General features: G+C 41.4%; 3 protein-coding genes across 5 annotated transcripts; 2 read left to right on the forward strand and 1 right to left on the reverse strand.

Moving 5' to 3' along the window:
- Positions 1–146: 146 nt before the first annotated feature.
- On the reverse strand, positions 147–19,684 carry GAR1 (GAR1 ribonucleoprotein). 3 transcript variants are annotated; one of them, XM_085547070.1, is made up of 10 exons: positions 19,501–19,684; positions 15,748–15,865; positions 7,166–7,301; positions 5,461–5,616; positions 3,729–3,943; positions 3,494–3,648; positions 2,618–2,677; positions 2,090–2,222; positions 1,193–1,312; positions 147–828 (listed from the first exon to the last, which is right to left on the reverse strand). In XM_085547070.1, exons 5-10 carry the CDS (start codon positions 3,928–3,930, stop codon positions 815–817), a joined length of 684 nt encoding a protein of 227 aa, XP_085403196.1. In that variant the 5' UTR covers positions 3,931–3,943; positions 5,461–5,616; positions 7,166–7,301; positions 15,748–15,865; positions 19,501–19,684; the 3' UTR covers positions 147–814. The 3 variants fall into 3 exon arrangements, with proteins under 3 accessions (XP_085403196.1, XP_015717464.1, XP_015717465.1); XM_015861978.3 differs by lacking the exons at positions 5,461–5,616; positions 7,166–7,301; positions 15,748–15,865; positions 19,501–19,684 and adding an exon at positions 5,045–5,093; XM_015861979.3 differs by lacking the exons at positions 5,461–5,616; positions 7,166–7,301; positions 15,748–15,865; positions 19,501–19,684 and adding an exon at positions 4,808–5,093.
- CFI (complement factor I) lies at positions 5,448–18,540 on the forward strand. Its single transcript, XM_015861977.3, has 12 exons — positions 5,448–5,587; positions 7,521–7,860; positions 8,231–8,372; positions 9,603–9,769; positions 10,458–10,568; positions 11,261–11,377; positions 12,659–12,697; positions 13,179–13,282; positions 13,901–14,016; positions 14,657–14,931; positions 16,175–16,276; positions 18,091–18,540. Exons 1-12 carry the CDS (start codon positions 5,528–5,530, stop codon positions 18,306–18,308), a joined length of 1,791 nt encoding a protein of 596 aa, XP_015717463.1. The 5' UTR covers positions 5,448–5,527; the 3' UTR covers positions 18,309–18,540.
- Positions 19,685–19,793: 109 nt separating the features above from the next.
- PLA2G12A (phospholipase A2 group XIIA) lies at positions 19,794–26,338 on the forward strand. Its single transcript, XM_015861980.3, has 4 exons — positions 19,794–20,043; positions 20,593–20,669; positions 21,613–21,778; positions 23,552–26,338. Exons 1-4 carry the CDS (start codon positions 19,818–19,820, stop codon positions 23,668–23,670), a joined length of 588 nt encoding a protein of 195 aa, XP_015717466.1. The 5' UTR covers positions 19,794–19,817; the 3' UTR covers positions 23,671–26,338.
- The last annotated feature ends 207 nt before the right edge of the window (positions 26,339–26,545 follow it).

Below are 26,545 nucleotides of genomic sequence, written 5' to 3' on the forward strand. Positions count from 1 at the left end.
CAATCACTGGTTCAAGCTGTGACTTAGCATTTCTACTACAACGGGCTATTTCATTTTAGCCCTCCACAAGCTCAGAGCACATCAGAGGTGATGTGCCAGGACATCAAAACCTCAAGAGAAACTGGATAAGAGGAAAAGGAGAGCAGTTAAAAATTCTTAGCAATTTTATTATCAGTGAAATTAGATACAGTGAGGTGACCTAACAACAGAATTTACACTGTATTCCTTATCAGATAATATCTTCTAAGAATGTGTCTTAATGCCTTTGGCTTTCATTAAGATTCAGAGAGAAGAATCTACAAAATAATCTTTGCTATCTTCCTTCCCTCATATTTATTATTATGCATTAAGAAAAGTTCTAATGACAAAAAAAAATCTGAAGTTTAGTTTGTAAAAAATGGTCTGTAAAGGTTATTTAAACAGCATGTCCTTTTTAGGGTGACCCAAAAGATTCCATATAAAACAATGAGAACAAGGGATCTTACCCAAGTCACACATGGGTAGCAAGTTCATACCGACAAATGTGCATGCAGTGAACCCAGACTCCAACATGAAGTCAAGCACTGGCTAAGAAACAATTTATGAACAACACTGAACCTTGTCTTAGTTAAAAAAACTTCAAGCATGTCCTGAGCAGACTTCCATTCTTTGCCAAGAACTCTGTTCACGTGTTGACAAGCAGCCATTAGCTGTCATTTCGTAGCTTCCAGTTCTTTACAGACAACTTTTTCATGGTCTTTTATATCTTTTTCCTTGCTCTTCACTTCTGCAGATAATGTGGTAAGTCAGCAGGAAGATTCTCACTGATCCATTTTTAATGTCCCCTCCCTGTTTTAAGGGGGAAAAAAGACAATTCATTATCATAGATACTTAATTCAGATGATTTTACACGCTGTTAAAGTAAATAAATTAAACATATAAGACTGCATGAATTGATAAAATAATTTATCATTGTTATCTGTTCTTGTAGCCCCTTTTCACGTAGAAACTAGCACCACCTTTACAAAGCATAAAAAAACAGAGAGTAACTGACCTTTGGTTAAAACAAGTTACTGGGAAGCATGTCAGGTTTTACATAAAACTATGAACAGCCATACAAGAGGAAAAGAATATACAGCATTCTGTTTAATACTTAGAAGTTTAGAAACTGAGAGCCATTCTTATTATGGAAATATAACAACTGCACACTCACCTCTAAAACCTCCTCCACCGCCTCTTCCTCCTCTGAATCCTCCTCCTCCCCCACCTCTTCCTCCGCCTCCTCTAAATCCTCCTCCTCCTCTTCCACCACCTCTTCCTCCTCCGAATCCTCCTGAATGTAAGAAAGAAGTTACACTTTCTGGAGCATGTAAATTTTGTTATATATAACAACAACTTTCACTCACAGTTTCCAAAAGAAAAACCAAAGTAAATCAGAAATGGCCAACTGCTTCATCCTAGTATCTTCTCTCTTCTGGGGACCATCTGCAGCATTTTAGGTGTTGCTGAATATATACAGTATCCAATGTCTAAGACACTAATGCATTAATAAAGCTCCAAGATAATTTTTAGCTGTCATGAAAAAAGTTAACTACAATTATTATATATGAAATCTTCAAAATGTTAAAGCAAAAAACCTTGAAATACTTGTGCTTCCTTGCACACAAGGTGGCAGAGTGGAGAGAACTTGACTTTAACTGGGTACATCATAGACTGTGCTTAAAAAGTAAAGGATGAGATCTACCAGATCATTTACTTCTTCTCTCAAACATTGCATTTCAAGTATTTTGTGCAACCTACATTTTAGAACATAGCAAAAATACAGCTTTTGTTGTTTTGAATGGGTATTATCCATTACCTTTTACCACAAGTTGGTTAACAGTTATGCTTTCTGTCTTGGTTATAAATCAGTGTACTCCCTTTTCTGCCTTACAGAAACTAGTTCTTGGCTTGGAAAGAGGTCACTGTCTCTTCTACTGAGTTATCAAACTGTGAAGTGCCTGTCATTTTTCTTTGTAATAGAAGAGTTTATTCAAGTACATAACGGTAAGTTCACCAAACACACACAAATAAAATAACCTTTCTGCAGCTTTCATTCTTGGGATCTTACCTCTACCACCACCTCTTCCTCCACGTCCTCCACCACGTCCTCCTCTACCACCTCCTCGAGGGGCACCTTTTTCTCCAGGAGGCCTTGGCAAAAATCTCTGAAGGGGTAGCAGCTTTGCTGGATCAATGTAAAACTGCAGGAAGAGAGTTCCATTAGGCTTTGAGAAAACACAGGTTAAATCCTTCACAAAGAGTCACTATTTGGTCTTAACTCATTATGTCAAACTGCCTTTACAGAAAAAACAGGTAAACAAATAATATGCAAAACAAATCAGTGTTATAAAGTTATTAAATTACAGATGATATGCGGATTTATTAAGTTTTATTCATTACACCCGACTTCCTTTTTTTGTTCTTTAGGGGAGGGAAGAGCATGGCAGATGTAAAAGCAAAAAGGATGAGTAAGCAAACACATTTTCAAAGGACAGCTACCTTTTAAAGTCAATAAAATCTCTTACTAAAGCTTTTAGCTATTTGATGACGTATCTACCTGACATACAGCAGAATTCTGTTACTGAGATCAGTTTACCTTTTGCATTTTTTTGAATGAAGAGGCTCTCATGTTCTCAGACAGCTTCACTGAAAAATACTGTTGGCTTCTTTAAGGAACGCACCACGAATAAAAGGTTAGAAGTAGCACTTTTGATTATTGCATAGCAGAACTTAGATGCTTCAGACATTTTCTAAATTCAGGTTATTAATGAAGCTAAACATCATCGCTTCAACAAAATTACAACTTAATGATCAGGAATAACTGTTTCTAATCTTCCTCACAGTTACAAAGACAGCCTTTTGTAGAAGCATTACTTTCTCCTTCCCATGGATTAAGGCATGAGGAACATACCAGCAGAAAATACATAAAATATAAACATAAAGAAACAAACTTGTTTGACAAGTGACCGTCTCTCAGATTTATCCAGAACAATACGGATGCTGCAGTGACTTTGCTATGACTGTCCTGGCTTGTACAGCTGCCTGGATGAAGAAAGAGATGAGCCAGCAAGGGCTGCTCAGCCCAACCACATCATTTGTTTCATCCTACAGTGATATGGTGGATGTTCTCTGTAACTCCAAAGACAAACTACTATGGATCCCGTGGTTCTCAAGTGTGCAAGAATGGTTGTTTGTGAGCTGCTGGCTGACTTTTCAATAGCACTCAAGATTAAACGGGGAGCTAAGGAACAGCAAAGTACAGCTGAGCTCCCTTTACATTTCTTGGTATGTTATTATAAGAAAAAAAGTTTCTGAACTTCAAGTAATTCTGGTACAAAAAGTAAATCTACAAATTAATACATTCAGAGCAGAAGGATGTTCTGAACCTGTCCTAAGCAAATAAAGTAGGACAAAGAAATTGTTTTCTAATTTTGGAGCAAACCGACTAAAGAAACCAATTTGTGAAGGATACAAAGTCTCGTAGCTGCCCAAAAATTTCATCCACTTTGCCGATCTGTTCTTTATTATCCAAGTACACCGGTGCATTGAAATAAGGCACTTTGTTTTCTTCTGTTTTACATTTACAAACAAGATCATCTTCACAGGGATGCATGAACTCTCCCAGTACTGAAATAAAGAACAAACAAGCTGAAGATCTTCAACACTCACTGCAAGTTAAATAAAAGCAGCCTCCACATGTAACTTACAAACTACCCTCTCCGGAGGGCCCTGGTCATATCCGCCTCTGTTGAAGCCTCCCCGTCCACCTCCCCGTCCAAAGCCACCTCGTCCACCACGATTAAAGCCGCCTCTGTCACCGCCGCTTCCTCCACGATTAAAGCCGCCTCCACCTCTTCCGCCACCTCCTCGTCCTCCACCACCTCCTCCTCCTCTTCCACGGAAGGACATTCTCTACTGCCTCCTACAGCATAGACAAAAATAGGTTGTTTAATAAGTACATATTTGTTGTCTACCACGCTGTCCGAATCAACGTCTCCTGATGGTCCTGTTTAATCACAGAATCACAGAATTGTAAGGGTTGGAAGGGACCTCTAGAGATCATCGAGTCCAACCCCCCTGCCAAAGCAGGCTCCCTACACCACATCACACAGGTAGGCGTCCAGGCGGGTCTTGAATGTCTCCAGAGAAGGAGACTCCACCACCTCCCTGGGCAGCCTGTTCCAGTGCTCCGTCACCCTCACTGTAAAGAAGTTCTTCCATACATTCATGTGGAACTTCCTATGCTGTACTTTCATCCCATTACCCCTAGTCCTGTCCCCACACACTACTGAAAAGAGACGAGACTCACCACTATGGCCCCCACACCTCAGGTATTTATAAACCTGGATCAAGTCCTCTCTCAGCCTTCTTTTCTCAAGGGTCAACAGACCCAGTTCCCTAAGTCTCTCCTCATGGGGGAGATGCTCCAGGCCCTTCACCATCTTTGTGGCCCTCTGCTGGACTCTTTCCAAGAGATCCCTGTCTTTTTTGTACTGGGGAGCCCAGAACTGGACACAATATTCTAGATGAGGCCTCACCAGGGAAAGTAGAGGGAGAGGATCACCTCCTTCGACCTGCTGGACACGCTCTTTTTAACACACCCCAGTATGCCATTGGCTTTTTTGGCTACAAGGGCACACTGCTGGCTCATGGCCAACCTGTCGTCCACCAGGACGCCCAGGTCCCGGGTTAGTGGTTACGCACCTCGGCTGGGACCGAAAATGTGCAGGCGAGCCAGAATCAAGTTTCCCCATTAAACTAAATGACCTCAAAACGCTTTTCCAACCTTAGCGATTCTGCGGTAATGCCCATCCATCAAGAGGGACCGGCCATATCGGGGTTGAGCATCACGCTGCACAGTCCCAGCCCCACGGAGTGGCTCCGGGCGGCCAGCTTCCCACGGGGCGGCCTCCCTGGACGCGGCACCGAGCCCTGAAGGAGACCACCAGCTCTAATGGCCCTAACGACAGCTCACACACACCCCAACCCGCACCACGAGCCCCAACCCCTCACACGTGCATACCCAGCTTCCATGCGAGTGCTGTCGCCGCCTGATTATGTCATCATTACACGCCGGAAAGACGCCGGCATGCCGTAAAGGAGAAACGGGCTCGGCGGCACTGTCGCACCCTTAAGTCTGCCTGCCTGCACGGACACATATCGCACCTAAGAAAGCACCTCCCCTGACAGCACCCTGACAGCAGAGCTGGTTAATGGCTCCGCCACTCGGTCGGTCTGCTTTGGCAGCGGGCGGGGAGCGAGAGACCCCGCCGAGCACTCCCTTGTAATCGCTGACTTCAATGGCTTTCCTTTGGTTCTCTGTTTACAGTCAAACAGCTGAAATGGGGTGGGATCCGACTCATCCCTTAACATCTAAGGCTCCCGTAGTGGTTTCTGAGGCCAAACTGTTTTACCAATGGTTAAAAATTAAACACAAACCTAACAACTGGAGATTGGGACAAATCCCGGCCAGGGGGATTTCTCTACAAAGAGATAAAACTTCATCATGAGGGTGGTTGCGGTTTTCTTGGTTTCCTTCTCTCTCTTTTCTTTCTGTCGAGCACAGGTAAGAACTTCTTTTATTGTGGAACCCCCCTATTTTAAAAATAAACCAACAGAAAAACAGCAAACAGTTGATTATTATAAAAAGATATATCTATATTTCTATACATATATATCTATAATTTCCTGTTGTAGTATTTGCATTTCATCCATTTGTTTTAGTCCAGTTTGAAAATGTGAATCTCTTCCGTGTATTGGTTCTGTATGAGGTTTACATGAACAGGCTTCTGGAAGATCTTTTAATCAGGATCCTATGCTAAACCTGACTTGCAAGTGTGGCTCAGCTCAGAAAGCTTCTGTTGTGAACTCTCTTCTGGCAAAAGCCTCTCAGGATATCCTGATGGGCTCCATGTTCAGCATACCCTGAACCTTCCAGAAAAGCCCATAGACAAAGATCAGCACCTTCTGTTGCTATTCAGGCAGAACTAAGGAGAAGCATCTAGTGCTATACGGGAGTTATGCCAAGCCGGGCCTGGCTCAGAGTTTGGTATGTAAATTTAAAGATAATGCATAGGATTCTAGTGACCTGAGAAGAACAGGAAGAATTTATTAAGATTATACAGCCCTTAAAAGGGTGGGAGGGGCTCGGATTAAATTCTGCCTCGGCAACATTCCCACTGCCTTTACTTAGGCCAGGATTTCTTCATGAGAACTTTAAACTTTGGCTCTGTTGATTCAGTGGATGCACTCAAAGCCAATAAATCCCATCTGACAACTGACATTTCTTATTCATCTCTATGCAAAGTCTAGTTACATATTTTTCACATTTCAACATTCCCCCTACCCAGAGCTCTTAGTAAGCAAAAGGACTCGGCCAGTAGTGGCATAACCAGTGAGCTGCAGGGATAGTTGTTATTACTCATCTAGAGACAGATGCTCAGATGGAGAGATCAGGAACACTCCTTGCAGCCCATAACAACCAGAAACCACACTGCAAACCCACTGCCATTCAAGATATGAGAACAAAATGGACTGGGAGGGGCATTTAGTTTTCACATTTGTTGAAGATACTTGTTACTTGCAATTAAACAAATCGTTAATTTTAGATTTGTTCCTATGTAGTTACTGGCTATAGTTAACTAAGTTACAGTTATTAGCTAAGTCAACGGGGACAATAAAAAGGTCTTGAAAAAAATCAAGTTGCTACTCTTTTTTATTTTATTTTATTTTATTTTATTTTATTTTATTTTATTTTATTTTATTTTATTTTATTTTATTTTATTTTATTTTATTTTTCTGATGTTTAAGCCAACGTAGGGAAGTCAATTATTTGAAAGGGTAGATAATAGGACAAGGGGAAATGGTTTTAAGTTGAAGGATGGAAGATTTAGGTTGGATGTCAGGGCCAAGTTCTTTATTATGAGTGGTGAGGTGCTGGAACAGGCTGCCCAGAGAGGCTGTGGATGCCCCATCCCTGGAGGTGTTCAAGGCCAGGTTGGATGGGGCTCTGGTCTAGTATTAAATGTGGAGGTTGGTGGCCCTGCCAGTGGGAGGGGAAGGTGGTTGGAGATGCATGAGGTTCCTTCCAACCCAGGCCATTCTATATGATTCTATGAAGTCCCCTTATATTTAATTTGCTTACGGTTCCATTGTTGTGGTGTGCTCTAAACCACAAGCTTGAAATGGTTATCATCTTCTGTTGCACACTTCAGCTGATTTTTTTAAGAGTATAGTTTGTGGGTGATCAGTGACAGTGAAAATCAAACCAGGAGAATGATCTGAAAAAGAACAAAAATCCAGGAGAACAGAAAGGTGAGTATCTCAAAGACAAAGGGATATACATTATAGATGATATTTAGCACTTCCATTCTTACAAGATAGAAAAAGGCTCATAGTCACTTTGCTGAGGTATGCAAGGGATCTGCAGATCTGCTGGTGCAACCTCTAGTCCTGTTTGCTATTTGGTTTTGGTATATTTTTTAACTTGTGCCTTACAGAATGCAGCATCTAACAGTACAGAAGAAGCGTTTTCATACATTGAGCCTGCTCAGCCAGTTGAGCAGGACGGTCAGCCAGCTGAGCAAGACACTTACCTCATAGAAGAATGTTTAAGCAACAAATACACACACAAGTCCTGTAAGAAAGTTTTTTGTCACCCATGGGAACGATGCGTGGAGGGAAAATGCCACTGTAAGCTTCCCTACCAGTGTCCAAAGAACGGCACTTCAGTTTGTTCTACCACTGGAAAGCACTTCCATACTTACTGCCACCTGAAGAGCTATGAGTGTCAACGTCCTGAAACAAAGTTTCTGAACAAGGGGAAATGCGCGTCCACAGGTATTCATATCTCTTCTTTTTCTTTCAAAATGTATCAGTCATTTGTTTGATTACTGAAAGTCCTCTAACAGAAGTAGTACACTAAAACACATCCTTTCCTCAAAAGACCTCCAAGTATGCTTCCAGAGCAGGAACTGTTATCTTCATTTGTTCTGAAGCTGGTATATTTTGAAAAAGCAACAGGCTCAAAGCCATAACATCAGAAAAATCTGCAGTAATAACCTCAGGCTTCTGATTCCCAACCTACTGTTCATTCCATATAAGCTCTGGATACCAACAACATACTTTAGGGCTGGTTTCTTCCTGCGCTGTCTTTCCACTTGATACATCCATAGAATACAATTTTATAGTTGATTCTTTTTTATTTTAGAAAAATTTAAAATCTCCTTGGTCTACAAGGATTCACATTTGCTTCAAGTAAAACCTGTGAACAACGAGGACCTTTTTGTATGTGACAGCATGTGGACTATGAATGAAGCAAACGTGGCCTGCAGACACCTTGGCTTCGAATTGTAAGTTTGGGGAATTTCTCTCTCTGTGATTGCAATGGATGTGAATGAATAGTGATGCTTATATAAGGCTCAGTCAGCCAGTCAACTATTAAGGGAAAATTTTCACGAACTATATATCGGCTGCAATAAAGCTTCTTGAAAGCAAATGCCAAAACAGATTTCTTCATTTTCTTACAAATAACAACTGTTCAAAGGATTAGTATTTTACTTTTAAAATAAAGTTTAAGTCTGATAGATGAGTTTTCTCTCAGGTCTGTGTAGGGGAAAGTGCATAGATGGACGATCCCCAGATGGCTCTGATCAATGAACAAAGCATGTACAAAGCATGTAGAGAAAAGTTTCTTAAACTAGCTGGCCAAATGGTACAGCTGTGTTTTGCTACTTGCAGCAGCCAGATTAACAAGAACCAGAACACAAGGTTTTTTCTTCATCCTTTAACCAGCCACCATTGCTTGCTTTGCCCACCAGAAATGGCTGAGGCCACAGTCTGTTCTTCCTGAGACCACACCAATGATCTGAGTTACATGCTAAGGTCATCATAAAGAATCAATATATCCTGTACATAATCTTTTAAAACAATAGCATAACTGGGCCACATAGGACTGCCTCTCCAACCCTAGAGACAACGAATGCTATCACGGTGCCTGAATTTGTCCCCTGTAGATAAGAATTAAATATTTCCCAGTCCTGATTCATACCTCTTCAGATAGCATAGAGAGAGGTTCTGAACAGAGCATTCAGCCCTTGACTCCCACGGCAAGTCACTCCAGTTATTTGTTTACTCATTCCTTATTTTCTTAAGAGAAAAAGAGATACACTCTTAGAGGATCACATTCAGGTGATTAATGAATGCCAATCTTGCAATGCCCTGAGCTTTCTCAATATGCATTGGTTTTGATGACACCCCTGGTACTCAGCCTCATGCAAGATGATTTATATCTATCACCATACACAATAACTGAGATAAATGTGTCACAGATTCAGTGCCAGTTCTATGATGCAATTGGCAAAAACTGGCACTTTGTTTTATGTTTTCTTCCAAAGTAAATATCTCCTACTTTCCTCCTTACCTTTATACCACTCCATGGGAAATCTGTTTTTGTTTATTTCCTTAGCCATGACCAAAGTTCTTTAACACTGGGGAAAATCATAGAAATTCTAAACAATAAAAGCAGAGGACAATCTGTTTTGAAAAAACTGAATTTGTTATTATCACTTTTATCTTTACAGAGGTGCTGAATATTACCACACCGACTACAGCATCACAGAACCATCACACTGCTTCCAAATAACTTGCAGAGGCCTAGAGACAAGTCTTGCTGAATGTTACATAGAGAAGAAATTAAGAGCTAGTAATGAGGGATTTGTTGGCCTCCAGTGCCAGAAAGCTCTCCGAGGTTAGCAAGGTTTTATTTTGCTTTAAATCTACTTAAAGCTTTTCACGTTAAGTTCATCTGAAATATATGTATTGAGGATCTATTCTGCTGATATCTCAGCCATCACAAAGCTGTAATAAAATCTTTTATTTTTTATCTTTTTTTAAGAATCCTTTTGCAAACATTCAAGACAACTGAAGCAATCTTAATTTTATGACTTTGGAAAATAATGCACTGTTGCTCCTAGAAGATCCTGACAGATACTACCCAAAAGTGGACAAATTTCACCTGTGATTCTGGCTGTTCCCCCATCCCTTCCAAGGCATATTATATCCCACAACTCTTGTCTCTCCTAGGTTAGCTGATGAGGAGACAGGTGACAACCTCATCCTTCTTCCTTTGTTCTTGCTTTGCAAGATCAACTGAAGCTAATGCTTCTGCTTTATTCCATGTCTGGAAGAAACAAAGTTCCCTTTTGCCAGGCTACTGAAAGTTGGAGGAAGAAAATACATATTCACATTGAAAGTTTGAAGAGGAGGCAATAAAATCAATTAAAAAAAAAATCCTATTTACTTAACTAGGTCTTTGAGACACCTACTTTTGACAGGCCAAACTGTTGAATGAATAAAACATGTATGCTGAGTATTACCTCGGGCAGTTGTGAACCAATAGTCATTTCTATACTAACTTCATTTTCATCTCTGCACAGAATGCTCAGCTGGTGAGTTCCAATGTGCAAATGACAAGTGCATTTCTGTGACTAAAACCTGTGACGGTATAAATGACTGTGGAGACTTAAGTGATGAACTGTGCTGTAAAGGTAATTTACTTTCTTAGCTGTTTAACAAACATTTCAGCAAAAAAAAAAAACAACATCCCCAAAGAATTAATTCTTACAGCGATGTAACAACAAAGTCTCTATTGCAAAATCACTATGTCAAGGTAAGCAAACCATAGTTTCTGTATGGGAAAGTACAAGAAAGTTCAATGACTCTATAGTTAGAGAATTATAATAACATAAATAATACAATTTTCCAAAGCAAGCAACTGATCTCTGAGGATCTGGATTCTTTCTGATAATAATAATAAAAAAATAATAATGAGATTTAGGAGGCTGTTGATACAAACAAAAACAAAGAAACAAAACCCAACTGTATGAGACAGAATTAAATACATTTTCAATAGGGCAAAACTGACAGTAATCAAACAAAACTATGTTGTTGGTTGTGCTTGGTTTTTTTTTTCCCCCAATGAACTATCTTAAACTAAAATAAGATCTTTCTTAAACTCACACATTTCAGAACATCAAGGCAGTAGAATGAGCAGAGTCAAGTATTCACTTCATTTTACACTTACAGACCCTACTTTCAGGATCTATTTATAAATAGCAAAGTCCCCCATAACATGGATATTTGATTGGGTTTGTATTTTAAGAAGCCCTCTAAGTATGTGACGTCACTGAATCACTGAATCAGTCCTGTGCTTTACCATTTTACTTCTTTTATTTTACAGAATGCAGAAACAACAGTTTCCACTGTCGATCAAATATCTGTATTCCAAATAAGAATGTGTGTAACAAAGAAGTTGACTGCCTAACAGGAGAGGATGAAGCTCAAGCTCTCTGTTCAGGTTTCCTTTTAAGATGTGTTTTTCTTTCTTTTCCTTTTGTTATGCTGATTTAAACCTACATACTACAGAATGTGTGTTATAAAGTCATTTATCAGATTAGCAAAACCAAAATGCACACAAGTATTAGTCTTTCTGATGTTATGTTACACATACTAGGAAACTAAGAAAAGGTTACATACTTTTCCTTCCCCTCCTACTAGAAATAAATGGCAAGAAAACTAAGGGACAGAAGAAACAGATTATGTTTTAGGAGGCTGAAAACAGATTATGACTTTTGCATACATGGACATCTATCAAACTGGTATCCTGTTTTTGGGAAGAAAATGTAGATGGAGCAAGCAAGAATATCTCCTTTGTGTATAAGGAATTAATTTAACTAGTTTGTTAATATAATAGTTCATCTGTACTGTTCTCCTTACCATTGATAATACCTTGTTTTGTTTTGAACTTAGAATATTTTAGATAAGAGACAAAGTCTAAAGCCAAAAAGTAAACATTTTCGGTACATGGTAATTGGTAAAAGTAAACTGAACCCTAAAAGTAAACATTACTGTCAGTAATATGAGAACAGAGCCAATCCCCAGCCTCCATTTAGGAAGTGAATTCAATGGGTATTTTGTTTGAATAAAAGCTGACAAACCAGATTCAGGAGGAATTTAGTTTACCTCTTGTGTTGAATACCATCCCTTACTCTGATAAAGGAGGCACAGAGTACAGAGCAGCAGCATCTAAATTGGAAATTTAAAAATATATATCCTTTTACCTTTTTACCTAATGCTCCTCTGGGCTTTAGAAAGCTCCAAAAGACTGATGGAGCAGGAAGAGAAATTTCTGGTGTTTCCCAGTAGAGGAGAGCAATCTATTGCTTTAGAAATTAAAATAAAACAAAACAAAACAAAACAAAATAAAATAAAATAATAAAATAAAATAAAATAAAATAAAATAAAATAAAATAAAATAAAATAAAATAAAATAAGGCCATTTCACAGGGTTTCTTTGCAGAATGGTCCTCTGGACAAGAAAATAAGATTAGATATCATGTAGTGATAAATGAGTGTCTGCTGGATGCAGGTCATTTGTAAGATGTGGCAGCTGAGTAGAAAAGTAGAGAAGAAAAGAAACAGCAGGCACCGTGCTTACAGAGTATTTCTGTCCATGTGAAATGCTATGTATCTATCCAGCTAAAAACTTACCATGATTCTGGTACACAACCAAACATTCAAGTTACAGAACAATATAAATATTAGTAACTGTTCTTAGTATTCTATTATTTCTCTACAGGCAAAGTGAAACATGATGAGAATCACAGTATGGATGCAGGTAAGTAACCTCCCCACAAACCACTGCATACCCTCTTTTTAGTGGCTTCTAGCTACCAGCCAGTTGGACAGACATGCAACACTCAGATACATGGACTTTGTGGCTTAGTAGTACACAGCCTGGGGCTTAACTATTTAACTAGCTTTCCACTAATCTCAACCACAACAATAATAATTCATCCTGCCTCAGGATCCGCATCTGTACGTATCAGCAATGGATAAACTCTAAGCAAGTCTATGGCAACTGCTTTGAGATTTACCTGAATGCTGTCAGCAATGGAAAATAAAGAAAAATAACGTGATACTAAGGCAGAAGTAACTGTCAAAGCAAAAACAGATGTAACATTCTGGGTCTTCTGCCTTCCTGCAACTTCAGCTACTTGCATACTCACAGCACTCATGATTTCAAGGTAAAGATAAGACTGTCTCCAAATAGAGTGAATGAATGCTTGAATTCTGAGACACCTTCTTTTTTGTTAAAGAAAGAAAACTGGCAAAGACGTTCCTTCCCCAAATAAACTGCGGAGTTGTAAATCACACATTAACCCGACGGAAAAGAATCATAGGTGGACAAACTGCAAGAAAGGTAAAAAATAACAACAGCCTTCCCTCCCCCCCCCCCACCTCCCCACACAACCAAACCTTACAAATATAGGCTCATGTGTTCATTCAATAACAATTTAAATGGTCGTTATTGTCCTTCTGTTAAAATGTACAGAAATAACAAAATCTGTTGCATCATAAATTTCATGTTTTACATTAGTAGCAGCAACACACTGGAAGAATATAAATAGAAGCACAGTTCATAAGATAAAACACCAAGCTACAAAATACAGCATTACCGTGCAAGTACGCATTGAAAATGATTCAGCAAAATACTTAATACTACAGCTACATATGATAATTATAATAATAAATGTAATGCTTGATCATACCAGGTCAGATCCTCCTTCTGTGTTTTTTTTCAGGAGCTTCTTGACAGAAAGTTGGGGGGGGGAGAGGAGACACTGCATAATGTCATAATGTCAGGAGACAACAAAGTTACTGTAGTTTAGAATACAGAGGCTTTATATGAGAGCCCAAATTACAGACAATTTCTTAATAGCAGATTTAGTCAAGAAGATGAAGTGATATGGTGTTTCCCTTTATGCACGAAAAATAGCACAATGATTTCATATTATTTGGGTTTCTGTCATTTTAATAGGGTGAATTCCCTTGGCAAGTGGCAATTAAAGACAGTGGCAATGAAGGTACAACAGTGTACTGTGGAGGGGTTTATATTGGTGGCTGCTGGGTTCTGACTGCTGCACACTGTGTCAGGTAAAAGCAACAACCCGAGAGAAATTATTTCTTTGCAAAGCAGAAAAGATGAATCTGTGTATTATTGCTCTTCACAGCTACTTGATTGCTAATTCTTACTTGCCCATTCAATAAAACAACTAAAATTGCTGATTTGCTCACATTAACAATGGGAGGGATTCAAAGACAAAGTATTTTGTCAGTGAGCAAAAGAGTAATTCTGAGTTACCTCCTCTCAGCACTGGGGAGGCCCAGCACCTGCCCCCCAAGAATATCCCTCGTGCCACTTATTCCCCAGAGTCAGCAGGAGTGGGCAGGAAAGACCTGCTGAGCCCGGCGTTCCATGTGTATTTGTTCACTCTTCTTTCACCTCCTATCAGAGGCATAAGCCTTGCTTTCTCTTTGTGAGGGCACTAAACACACTGGTCTTTGCTACTGTCTTTCTCTATTAACTTCAGGACTCAGCACTAAGTGTCACCAGCCTTCTACTTGCTTCAGAACAACCTGGACATACAAGTCCAGGAAGAAACTATATGTATGTAATATGAATTTTTATTCTACAAAAACTTTGATAAAAGGAAAAAATAATATGACTAATTGAAACACACAGCGCTTGCGTGAGGTACCAAAACATATTTTATTCCATTGGTTTTTTTTCCAGTGCAACTCGAGTTCATCTATACCGTGTCTGGATTGGGCTGTTGGATACAATACGGTATGACACAGAGACAGACACTTACAGACTAAAGCAACTGATAATCCACGAGAAATACAATGCTGCAACGTATGAAAATGACATCGCTCTGCTGGAGCTGAAAGGTCATGGAAAAGGAGAGTGCTCCCTGAAATACAGCATACCTGCCTGCATCCCCTGGTCAGAGCATATGTTCAAGGCTGGAGATAAATGCAAGGTTTCTGGATGGGGACTAGAGAAAGGTATTTGATTCAGTGCTTACTACCAGAATGTATAACTTTTTATCTGTGTGTTTCAAACAGTGATCAGCTCTCATACTGAAAATGCTGAAGAGTGGTGCACGCAAAGCACTTGCAAGAGGCTGAGCACAGCAAACACAGGCTGTTGGCATTTGGCTGTCAGTTCTCTTTTTTGTACTGCTTCCTCTCTTGTTCCAGTGAGTTGGTTTGGAGGACACCTCTGTTTTGAGAACTAACCTGATAAAAGGCAATGCTGGTTTGCAGCTTTATCTGCAGCCTGACTCCACTGCAGCACACTTGTGTCAGCACAGTGCAGCAAGGGAGCAGGAAGGAGATGACAAGAGTAAGACAGCAGCATTCAAACAACACATGCATAAGCAAGAACATTATTTGTTGTGCTGCTCCTGTACACGCTTCTCAAAGGAGACCAGAGCCGTTTAATACCTCTGAGACATCCAGAAGAAGTGGCTGTAATTACCAGTCTCATATTTATCTTAGCTGTGCAAACCTGGTACCAGTATTTAACACATGGCTCATGGTCACAGCCAGACATCTGTGCTCTGCCCAAATGGATCTGAGTTGCAACCAGAAGTTACAAAGCTCAGCACATCTCATCTCAGCCACGTATGGGTTCAACCTAGAGAAGGACAGGCCCAATGCAGTCACGCTTTCAGAGCCTTGGGAAGCACTTGTTTTGTATTACAAAATGACTGCAGCCTGGCATAAAAGCCAGTCCATAAACCAAATACAAAGTTAAGAATTACCAGCAAACAGAGAACAAAACAGGGCCTCTCCTTAACCCTGTACTACATAGCTCACCTGTATCCGCAAGTCCCAGTCCTCACATCTTTCTGAGAAAGAGAGGTAGCAGTGATGATCAAAGGCATTTCTCCATTTCACAGAAAACAATAGACTGATCTCCCAGCGTTTGGAAACCCTGGTATGGAAAACATGGGGAAAAAATTAGAAAATAACAAAGGGAAGGAGTAAAAATCACCAAAAAAAAAGAAGCTACTGCATTTAATACTGCAATTTAACCATTTTGCTTTTATTTTGAAATATATGGGCAATAGGTGGCAATGGATGTAGGGTGAATGTTAGCAGCAGTTGAAGGAACCTGGTTTATAATATTTAAGATTACATTCAATAGATAAGCAAATCTCTAACTTTCAATTTATGATATTAAAAGTGTTTCATACACATTTATCAGCTTTATAAATTTAAAGCGTATTATTTTCTTTTCCAGGTTATACCAAACAATATGTGCTCAAATGGGGAAATGTCAATTTATTTCAGAATTGTTCTGAAATGTATCCAGGACGATTTTTACCAAAAATGGCGTGTGCAGGCAAGTATGAATTTTCTTACTATAATTTCTTTACCATCGTGCACACAGCTTTTAAGGTCTGACATATTGGCCGAGAATCTTTTAGACTTGGAAAATGCAATAAACCAAATGCAAGGACACCGTCATTAGCAAAGCATTAGCCACTGGAGCCTACAGTAACCTGTTGTTATCTATCTAATTATAAACAGTTATGGTGATAGTCAGCCAAGTTTCAGCGATTATGGGCAAATTTCAGCACACAGTTGGAGTCATGTTTTCTAAACACACAAGCACTTTACAGCCCACTGAACTTCCTCCCACCTCTATTTTATTCTGGTTCAGGAACATATTAAAGCAAATGCCTTTTTTGGAGCACATTCACAGTGCTATTGACTAGCGTGTGACTATTCATCTGCTGAGATATTCTCTACCACTAAACCACACCCCAGGAAAAATACTATAAACTTTTCAAACAAAGATTAGTCTGGCCAGGAAACTGGTTGTCATTCCTAATGCTAAAATAAGCATTTTGAGTACACATTTTTGCTTTTCAAGTAACAAAAGGCATTGCCAAACACACGTCTTAAAGAGCAATGAGTTTTCAACTTACAGGACAGATCGTTTCAACCATTCTTTAACTCTGAAGGCAGTATTTAAACAAACTACATAAATAACAAAGCAAATCAAAACTGGATATAAAAGCTTAACCATTTGTGAATAAATTCAGTACAATGAGAATGCAGACACAAATTTTGGAATTAAGGACTGGTATCTGCTGGAGTTGCTGATACAAGGTAACAAGGCAACTAAGTCTACCTATATGGGATTAGTCTTTCCAATCCTGAAACATTCACAAAACTCTTTCTCAGTGATGTAGAGACTCAAAAACGAGGTTACATGTTTAAAAACACAGGGAGTCTTGCTTAGTATGGGTTCCTTCATACTAGGTCAATCAACCAAGTAGAAATAAAGGAGTTAAAGACGTCTTTACACACTTCTACTGAATCTACGGGACAAAGCATAAATTGTATTCCAACTCTCTAGCAAGTTTGGGCCAATATCATATTCTTTCCTCTTTATTTATTTTTAATTATTTATTTTTACAACCACTACATTTGCTAAATTGGAAACAAGTAGCTTCAAAACCCCAGGAACTTGTAGAGAGCACCATGGTCTGTATGTTGTGTCTCAGAGCTGTCACCTGGTACTCCAGAGGGTCCACACTTCAAGTGCTGTATCTGCAAGGGCTCAGTTAAAGACAATTGCACTCTCTTGTATCCCATCATTCACATACTATCCTTGCACCTGCCCACCTTTTGCCATAGAGCTTGTAGAGCAATTAATTTTGAGGTTTCAGCTTCTGCATAGCTCAGATGAAATTGGCCAATGTATTACTGGGTAGAGAGGACATCAATAGCAGACGTAGAGGAACGTGCATATTATGATAGCTTAATTTCCAGAGGGATCAGTCTAATAATCTTCTTACCCTTTTCTTCTACCTTCTGTCCTCTATTTATAACCTACTTTTGATAGTTTAATATACAATACGTCTGAATTCTTCTCTGCTAAACAGGGTACAAGAAGCACATTCCTCACATGAAAGATTTGGGGCCAGCCAAAATTATAAAGAGGGGGTCCACACTTCAAAATAATTAAAAAGTAGCAGACCAAAGAGGTTTGGAACTTCCAGTAGTAGTGACTGTTAGGCATATGTGTCAGGAAGTGACATGGATCTAAAAAGCCTCCTGAGCTCTACTTTGTGTGCTAGTTAGCACATAAACTTACTTTTGTGTTGCTGATGTTTCCCCCTTCCTCCCCCTCCCCTTTTGCTGCAGGTACTTATGATGGCTCCATTGACAGCTGCAAAGGTGATTCAGGAGGTCCCTTGGTCTGTTTTGATGCAGAAAACGTGGCGTATGTCTGGGGTGTTGTGAGTTGGGGTGAAAACTGTGGGGAGGCCGGTCACCCTGGTGTCTACACACAAGTTGCCAGCTATTACGACTGGATTAGCCACCATGTGACGAGGAGTCTCATTTCACGGTATAATATCTGAAGCTCAGGCAACTAAAAACTTGTTATTATCCACGCAGAAATGAACACTAGTCCATTTTAACAATAGCAGCCATGTACCTAAGCAACTATTTGTATGAATCTTGAAATAACAGAGCTTGAAAACGTTCAGCTCTCTACAAATACAGTTTTACAGAAGTCTGTACAAAAGACTTTTACATTCATATAAGTAAAAAATTATCTAATAAAAACACGTTTACTGCAGGGAAATTCAAGTATCTGTCTTTTTGTTGTTATTTCTTTCTCTCTCCCCACATTTCACAACACATTTCAGTAGTAATTTATTTTAAATGGACAACAATACTGAAAGCAGTGGTCAGAAAACAACCGCACTGGCAATACGTGAATGTGACAGAAAGGACAGCAACCACAGAATGTAAAAGCAATTCCATCATATCAGGGTATGGGTCATTAGAAACTCTCAGGATGCTGCTTTGCTGGGCAGTTGATTCTTTAGGCCTACTAAGGAATTTAACTTCAGACCATCTGTTGACTGATGGATTGAACATGACTGTGAGATGTGTTATAAGTTACTCAAGCAGAAGCTTCCTGCACCAACAGACACAAGCACAAAACAGTAACACAGAAAAACCACATCCTTACAGGGGCCTGATCCTGCACTATGCAGACATGGGAAGTTTGGCCGTGCAGCTATTCAAAACGTTACCCACGAACAGAATGATGTGGAAGGTCCGCTAGGCCCTGAGTTCATGTGGAAAGTTCTGACTCTTTTAAAAGCCTTGTCGTTGGCCTTTTGATCGGTACAAATGACATCGGGACCATTTCAGTGCTGTCCAACTGTGCAAAAGGGACGGGCACTTTCCAGGATAGGTGCGGCAAGAGCTCCCTCTTCTGTCTGTCTGACAACATCTGCTAACAGCTTTTCCTATTTCTCCAGTTAACAATAACGAACGGAAAAGACTGAAGAGGAAAAACAAACAAACAGAAGCCCAGACACGCAGCAGCATTTACCAGCTACTTTTGCTCCCGCCTGTAGATCCAGAAGCCTTTCGGTGCTCTTTTGTATTTCCCGTCTTCTGCAGTTACCTGTGCCCTAAAGTCCCACCATGGCTAGATTTTGAGCATTTCCACACCAAACCATGACAGCACGTCACAAAACAAGGCGTTCGTAACAGAAATCGAAACGATTCCCGTGTGGTTCCACCCCGCCTCACCTAAGAAGCGCAGAACGCGGTGTTAGAGCAAAGGGCTCACGGGGTGCCACTCTCAGCACCCCCCAACGTTGGGCTTTCGGTGCCGTTACCTGAAAGCGAATCGCTCCGCTCCCAGCACCTCACACAGCAACTCGGGGCCACTATCAGACGCCAGCTGAGCTCCCCGGTAGGCCGCGCCCTGCCCGCAGTCCCGCCCAGCCGTGGGGGCGGTGTCGGCGGGGCCGATGGCGGCGGGCCGGGCGGTGCGTGCGGAGCGCTGCGGCCGCACGGCGGGGGCTTAGCGAGCGGCTGGCGGGGCGGGGCGCGGCTCGGCGGGCATGGCCCGCGCCCTGCTGCTGCTGCTGCTGCCCCTGCTGATGGCGGGTACCTGGGTGGGACCGCGGCCGCCGGCGGCCCGGAGCCAGGAGGCGCCACAGACCCCAGATTGGAGGATGACGCTGAAAACCATCCGGAACGGCGTGCACAAGATCGACGTGTACCTCAACGCGGCGCTCGACCTCCTGGGCGGCGAGGACGGCCTCTGCCAGTACAAATGCAGCGACGGTGAGTGAGGCGGGCGGGTGGGCGTGCGGGACCCTTCCAATAGCTGTCTGTAGCTCCAGGAGCGGGCTTCAATGTGCCGTCCTGCCCCGCGGCCTTACTGGCCTCCACCCGGCAGGCTGAGCCCGGGCAGCGCTGTTCTTCCTGCCGGAGGGTTGCAAAGTTTAAGCTGAAAACATCAGAGTAGCGTTCTTGATTGCATATAAAGCACCTCAGAGTAAGATCGTTCATTCTTCAAAGAACCTCTGGGTTTTATTAATGTAACCCTCTATGGGATGTATCAGTTTTAGTCACACGAGGCTTTTTTTGTTTTCTTTTTTAAGCTTGAGATCTGAAGTGAATATTTGCTCAGGTGCCTTCTTTTATTACTTTGTTATTATTTATTTGGTGCTGAGTTCTCTTAGTTTGGTAGGAATTGTTCACATTCAGGTGCTCACATCAGACATGCAGCTGGTGCTGTCTGAGGCCCAGCAGAACACCTGGGTTGTGTTTTGACAGTGTGAAAAATCTGGAAAAAAATCTCTTTAAAACACTAGAAATGATCTTTTTCAGGATCCAAGCCCTTCCCTCGCTATGGATATAAGCCTTCACCACCAAGTGGTTGTGGATCACCTCTATTTGGAGTTCATGTAAGTCCATTCGGGGGTTTCTGTGGGTGTGTGCTTTTTAATACGCTGACATTCCTTGAGGTGGGTGATGTTTCTCCTCCCGCCTTCTAAGGATGAGACAGCACCTGTGTTCTATGTCCCTGCTTTTATTAGCTCCAGCACATGCTTTGGCAACAACACATGGAAAATGTTAGTGTTAGAGGTAAACACGGCATAAACATTTTCACTGTCAACATTTATAGCAACTAACTGCTCTACTGGGTCTGATATTGATGGAGTTAACTGTCTTCCTAACAGCCTATGCCATGTTTGTGATTTGGGGCTAAACCAGCATTGATAACACATCGCCAATGTCTGCTGTTGAGCAGTGCTTGTTTAGCACAGCACTAAGAATTGCTCTTGTTTTGTCATTGTGCCCAGTGAGTAGGCTGAGTCTGGGCAAGGAGCTGGGAGGGGACACAGCTGGGACAGCTGACTCAGAGAAGCCAAAGGGATGTTCCCTACCTGTGTAACATCACACTTGGCAGTACAACTGAACTGGATAGAGAAGGGGCAGAGAGAAAGGGGCTGGTTTCTGAGGGACAGGCTGGGCACGAGGCTGCTCCGGGGGGTTCCTGAGTGACTACTTTTGTGTGGCTTATTTTGAGTGTTTTTTCCCTTTTCTGCTCACTTATTAAACTTCTGTCTAGAACTACGCATTTTCTTGTTTCTGACCTTCCTGTATTTTCCCCTGACCTGTGAGGGGGCAGGGGTTAAGCAGGCAACTATGCGGGTATTTGGCTGCTAGCTGGGGTCAAACCAGCACAGCTTACTGGAGGTGAACAGCAAACTACAGTGATAAATGAATGACAGCTGCTGACTGCATTAGTTTAGTTTTCTAACTTTTATACTCTTCTCATGTTCATAGACTCTTTCATTTCTGTCTCATACATTACTAATGGTGCACGTGGGGTTCTCCCTACAGTTTGACATCGGTATCCCTCTGATGACAAAGTGCTGCAATCACCACGATAGATGTTATGACACTTGTGGCAATAAAAAAAATGACTGTGATGAGCAATTTCAGACCTGCCTCTCCAAAATCTGCAGAGATGTGCAGAAAACACTTGGAATATCAGAGAACGTACAGGGTAAGTGTGATAAATGCCTATTTTTATTTTGCCTCCCCAGTTTTACTGAGCTTGTCTGGCAAATAATTAAAGACATAGAGATTTTAGAAAGGGTCATCCAGAGGAGGGCCATGAAGATGATCAGGGGGCTGGAGCACCTCCCCTATGAGGACAGGCTGAGGGAGTTGGGCTTGTTCAGCCTGGAGAAGAGAAGGTTGCGGGGTGACCTCATTGCAGCCTTTCAATACCTGAAGGGAACTTACACCCGGGAGGGGAGTAAACTCTTCCAAAGGGCTGACAATAGCAGGACACAGTGAAATGGTTTTAAGTTAAAAGAGGGAAGACTTAGGTTGGATGTTAGGGGGAAGTTCTTCACTAGGAGAGTGGTTAGGCCCTGGAACAGGCTGCCCAGGGAGGTTGTGGATGCCCCGTCCTTGGAGGTGTTCAAGACCAGGTTGGACGGGGCCCTGGGCAACCTGATCTAGTAAAGGTGTATGTTTGGTGGCCCTGCCAGGCAGGGGGGTTGGAACTACATGATCCTTGAGGTCTCTTCCAACCCGGGTCATTCTGTGAAATAATCTTTTGCAGCACGGTAATGCTACATTCCCATAAACTGATGCTGTTGCTGCAAGATGCCTTGTTCTGTCCTTCTGTATGCATCCAAGACTCTCATGCAGCTGAGCAATTACACAGCATAGGAAAACGTTCAGAGTTGAAACTAACCTTGAGCTCAAAACATAAGGCTTCCCTTCTAGCATTATCAAAACACACTGTAATTGTCACATTTGCTGAATATTCACTGTTTTGCTGACTGATTTCTACATTTAAACAGTAGGAAAATACTGAATTGTTTCCTTTTGGGAAATAAGGTAGTAGAATAATACATTATTATAGTAGAAGTTAATACTATCCCTTAGTGCATACATTTTAGGTTTTTCCCAAATAGCTTATAATCCTGTGATTGGATTCCTTCTGATTGTTGGCCCACATCTGATCGGAACATGATATAACCACACTTAATTTAGACAATGGTTCTTTTTCAGAACCCACTGCAAACAATCAGTTTTTAGAACAAGCCTGTGTTTGAACTTCTCAAATTCCTGTAACCGCAAAGAGGTCATCATGTTCCTGCTTTGTCAGAGCTGGCGATTGTTTACTCATTTCTGATGAGCTGCTATTAAAGGTAGCAACCTTTGCATAAATACAGCTGTTTACAAGGGTGGATAGTGATAGGACAAGAGGGAATGGTCTTAAACTGAGACACAGGAGGTTTAGATTAGATATCAGGATATTAGATATCAGCTTTTCACACAGAGGGTGGTGGCACACTGGAACAGGTTGCCCAAGGAGGTTGTAGACGCCCCATCCCTGGAGGCATTCAAGGCCAGGCTGCATGTGGCTCTGGGCAACCTGCTCTAGTGGTTGGCAACCCTGCACGTAGCAGGGGGGTTGAAACTAGGTGACCATTGTGGTCCTTTTCAACACAGGCCATTCTGTGATTCTGTGATAAATTGGGAAAGCAAAAGGTGGAACAGTTCTTTCGTCTTTGCAAGACTGATGTTTTTAACACTGATAACATTCCATAGCCAGTGAATCACCTTGTGTGTTTTGGTTGGTATGTGAAAAATCTTTAATCACAATTTAGCTGATTCTGTATCAGTCTTTCTGACAATCTGTTTGCTATGCACAGAGAAGATTGCTTTTTAAAATCCTTCTCAGTTTGCCCCAGTCATGCCTATTAGTTTTGTATTCTATCTAAAGAGTACTTCTAACTCAATGCTTCTTTGCTTGCAGCTTGTGAATCAATTGTTCAGCTCTTGTTTGATGCAGTTATACACTTAGGATGTAAGCCGTACCTTGACAGCCAGAGAGCTTCATGTATGTGTCGCTATGAGGAGAAGACAGATCTCTGAAAGGCATGGATGTCCTGCAGTTTGCAATGAAGTAAAACAACTGGAATGAAGCAAATATTTACATTTCTCATGCTTGACACAGATGGTTGTTGTTTTTTTTACAAAAAGAGACTATCACGAAGTCATCTATAAAGGAGAAGGACCAATGCATGAAGGGTATGCACGTGAAGACCACATTCAGCCCCATCACCCAGGAGATCTCGATTAAGGGGTAGGCTGGCTTACCAAAGACCAGATCAGAGTCAAGCCATCAGCCAGATGGAAGTTGCCACTGTATTCCAGGCCCACCTTGAAGCTCATCTCTTTGGGACAGCTGTCCTCGTTGCAGACTACTGGCCAGATGAGTCTGATGGCTTTGAAGATGGGCAGGATATTGCTCAGATGTCCCTGAAGCTGAGCTACTCTAGCACCTTTCCTGTCAACTTGGTCTGGAGCAGCTTCTCAGACTCTGCCCTAATCTTATTCATCACCAAGTTCCTGACTAGGGCCATGTCCCTAAGCTCTGTGAAGAGAAAGAGGAAAGTGGCATTGAGGAGGTGGCACATCTTATTGCTGGAGGTGGGATCCAGATGGGGTTCTGGCTGCTGTGGTAGCATAGTGCTGGGCTCCAGGTGGGAGCTGAGGCAGCTAGCACTGATGCCAGATCTGGCTCTGGGGCTGTCTAGCTGCCTGGGGTATACGAGGCCACCTTCAGCTTTGGCCACTCTGAGAGGCTCCAGCATCTTCCTGTAGAGGAAGCAGGAGCGTGAAGAAGCAGTTGGCCAGTACCAAGAACAAGACGTCATACACCAGCAGCATCATTGCCTCAAGTGCACCAACCTTCACAGCATAACCTTGAGAGGTGCCCCTGCTTGAGGGGAGGTCCCATCCCTGCATCCCAGTGCCATGTAGGAGAGCTTGAGAAGCTGTTTGTGCTGCTCTCCAGTTATGGGGTAAGATGAATGACTCATACTTTGTTTTTAGGCGCATGCTCAGTTGGCACTCAGCTGTTGAACCTGATGTTGTATTAAACCAGGTGTCTTCGATACATTCTTTCAGCCTCCACGCTTGAGACAAATTTGTGATTGTTAAGCTGCCTTAGAGAGTGTTACCAGTACTGTTCCTCACTGTCTTCCTATGCAAGGCCTTATGTGCAAGGCTAGGCTGAAGGAGGAAGTTGAGAGAAAGAAAGAAGGGGTGGAAGGAGCACGCCATCACATGAGTACCATCCCTGCAGTGGCAGTAGGGGGTCTGGAGGTTTTCAGGTTATGTGTAAATGCGACACTTAGGGATATGGTTTTGTGGGCAAGGTGGTGATGGTTGGACCAGACGATCTTGGATGTCTTTTCCAACCTTAATGACTTAGATTAAACACTAAGATGAATGTGTTGGTTAGAAAGTCACTACGCTATTCTGCCTCGTGTTTAAAAAATAAAGTGTTAAGTCTTCCTTATCTTCTTTATACTACAAGCTTGGAAACTGATTCTAGACTCCTTTGGTGTATGTACATTTGGGGTATGCTGTTGTAAAATACAAATGCTATTTTCAATTAAAATAAAGGAAACAGCATAGTGGGGAAGTCAGAGGTGCAGAAGAGAGTTGAATCTCAGTTTATTTTTAATATAGGCCAAGTGTTAGGTTTGCAAGCAGCTGATGTATCTGATAGGTAAGAATAGGAAGAAGAGTTCTATGGAGTTAAAATGGCACCTTGAATGGCCTTTCACTTTGAATTAGGTACCTTTAGATCTCTCTGATGTACTTCGTCCTGTGGGTTTGTTTTAAAACAAAGAAAACCGCCCTAAGCAAGGCGTATATCTGTGCTACATAGTTCTACCTGACCCAACCTTACTTCCTTGGCTCTCTTCAGATCAGTATGTCAATCCTTTTAAGGACTGACTCCTAAAGAGAACAGTTGGTGACCTGAGAATATAGTTTTGATCTGACAAAATGCTGGAACGTGGTTGTAATGTTACAGAAGTTCAGAAAGGATTCAAGTGTTTATTTTTCAGATAAAACATTGTGTTGTGTATTATATGTGTAGAAAAAGAATATATTGTTCACAGAGGTTGATTTATATTTGTCTCATGGCACCACTTAGTTACTGTATTCATCACTACTTTCATTTAGTCTGTTCTGACTGAAAACTGGAAGATTCCACCAGTTGGTTCTGAGTGCCCAAAAACCTTATTTAAAATGCCCACTGTGATGCTGACAGAAATTTGAGCCTTTATTTCTGTCACCTTTTCCCATGACCTCTGTGAGGCTGACAGATATCTGAGCCTTTATTTCTGTCATCTCTTCCATGACCTCTCTAGCTGAAATCATCATCATGTCTGAATTATTTGGGGTTTGCCCTCTGTACTCATCTTCTGTTGCTCACCTCCAGTTGTCAGACCTCAGTTAACTTTTACGTTTAGTCCCATCCTGCTGTCCTCATTTGCCTTAGAAATCCACAGAATGTGACTGAAAATCAAAATACTACATCCATGAACAGGGAGAATAAACTATGCAGAAAGCCTAAAGTTCACTTAACACACGGATTGTGATGTGATTTCTCTTGTGGAAGTATTTTTTATATGTTTTTGCTTTATTACTTTTTTTTGGGGGGGGGGAGGGGGTATTTTTGTTTTGTTTTTCACTGAAGTGACACAATAGAAGTGTCTCATAAAATAAAACTGCCTTAGCCACACTTCCTGGTTTTATTTTCCTGTTTGTGGGTGTGAAATAACACGGCAAGAGCCGCTGCTGCCAAGTTTTACAAAGCATTATAGTGCCCTGCAAATTATACCAAATGCATCTTACAATGCTAAATCCTCAGCTATGATCCTAAAATGAATCATGGATATTGCACTCTGGATTAGCAGTGTCACTTAACACAATGGCACCAGCTTAGGGC

Source organism: Coturnix japonica, chromosome 4 (assembly GCF_054131305.1).
Source record: "Coturnix japonica strain WE chromosome 4, WE-NBRP24, whole genome shotgun sequence".
NCBI lineage: Eukaryota > Metazoa > Chordata > Aves > Galliformes > Phasianidae > Coturnix > Coturnix japonica.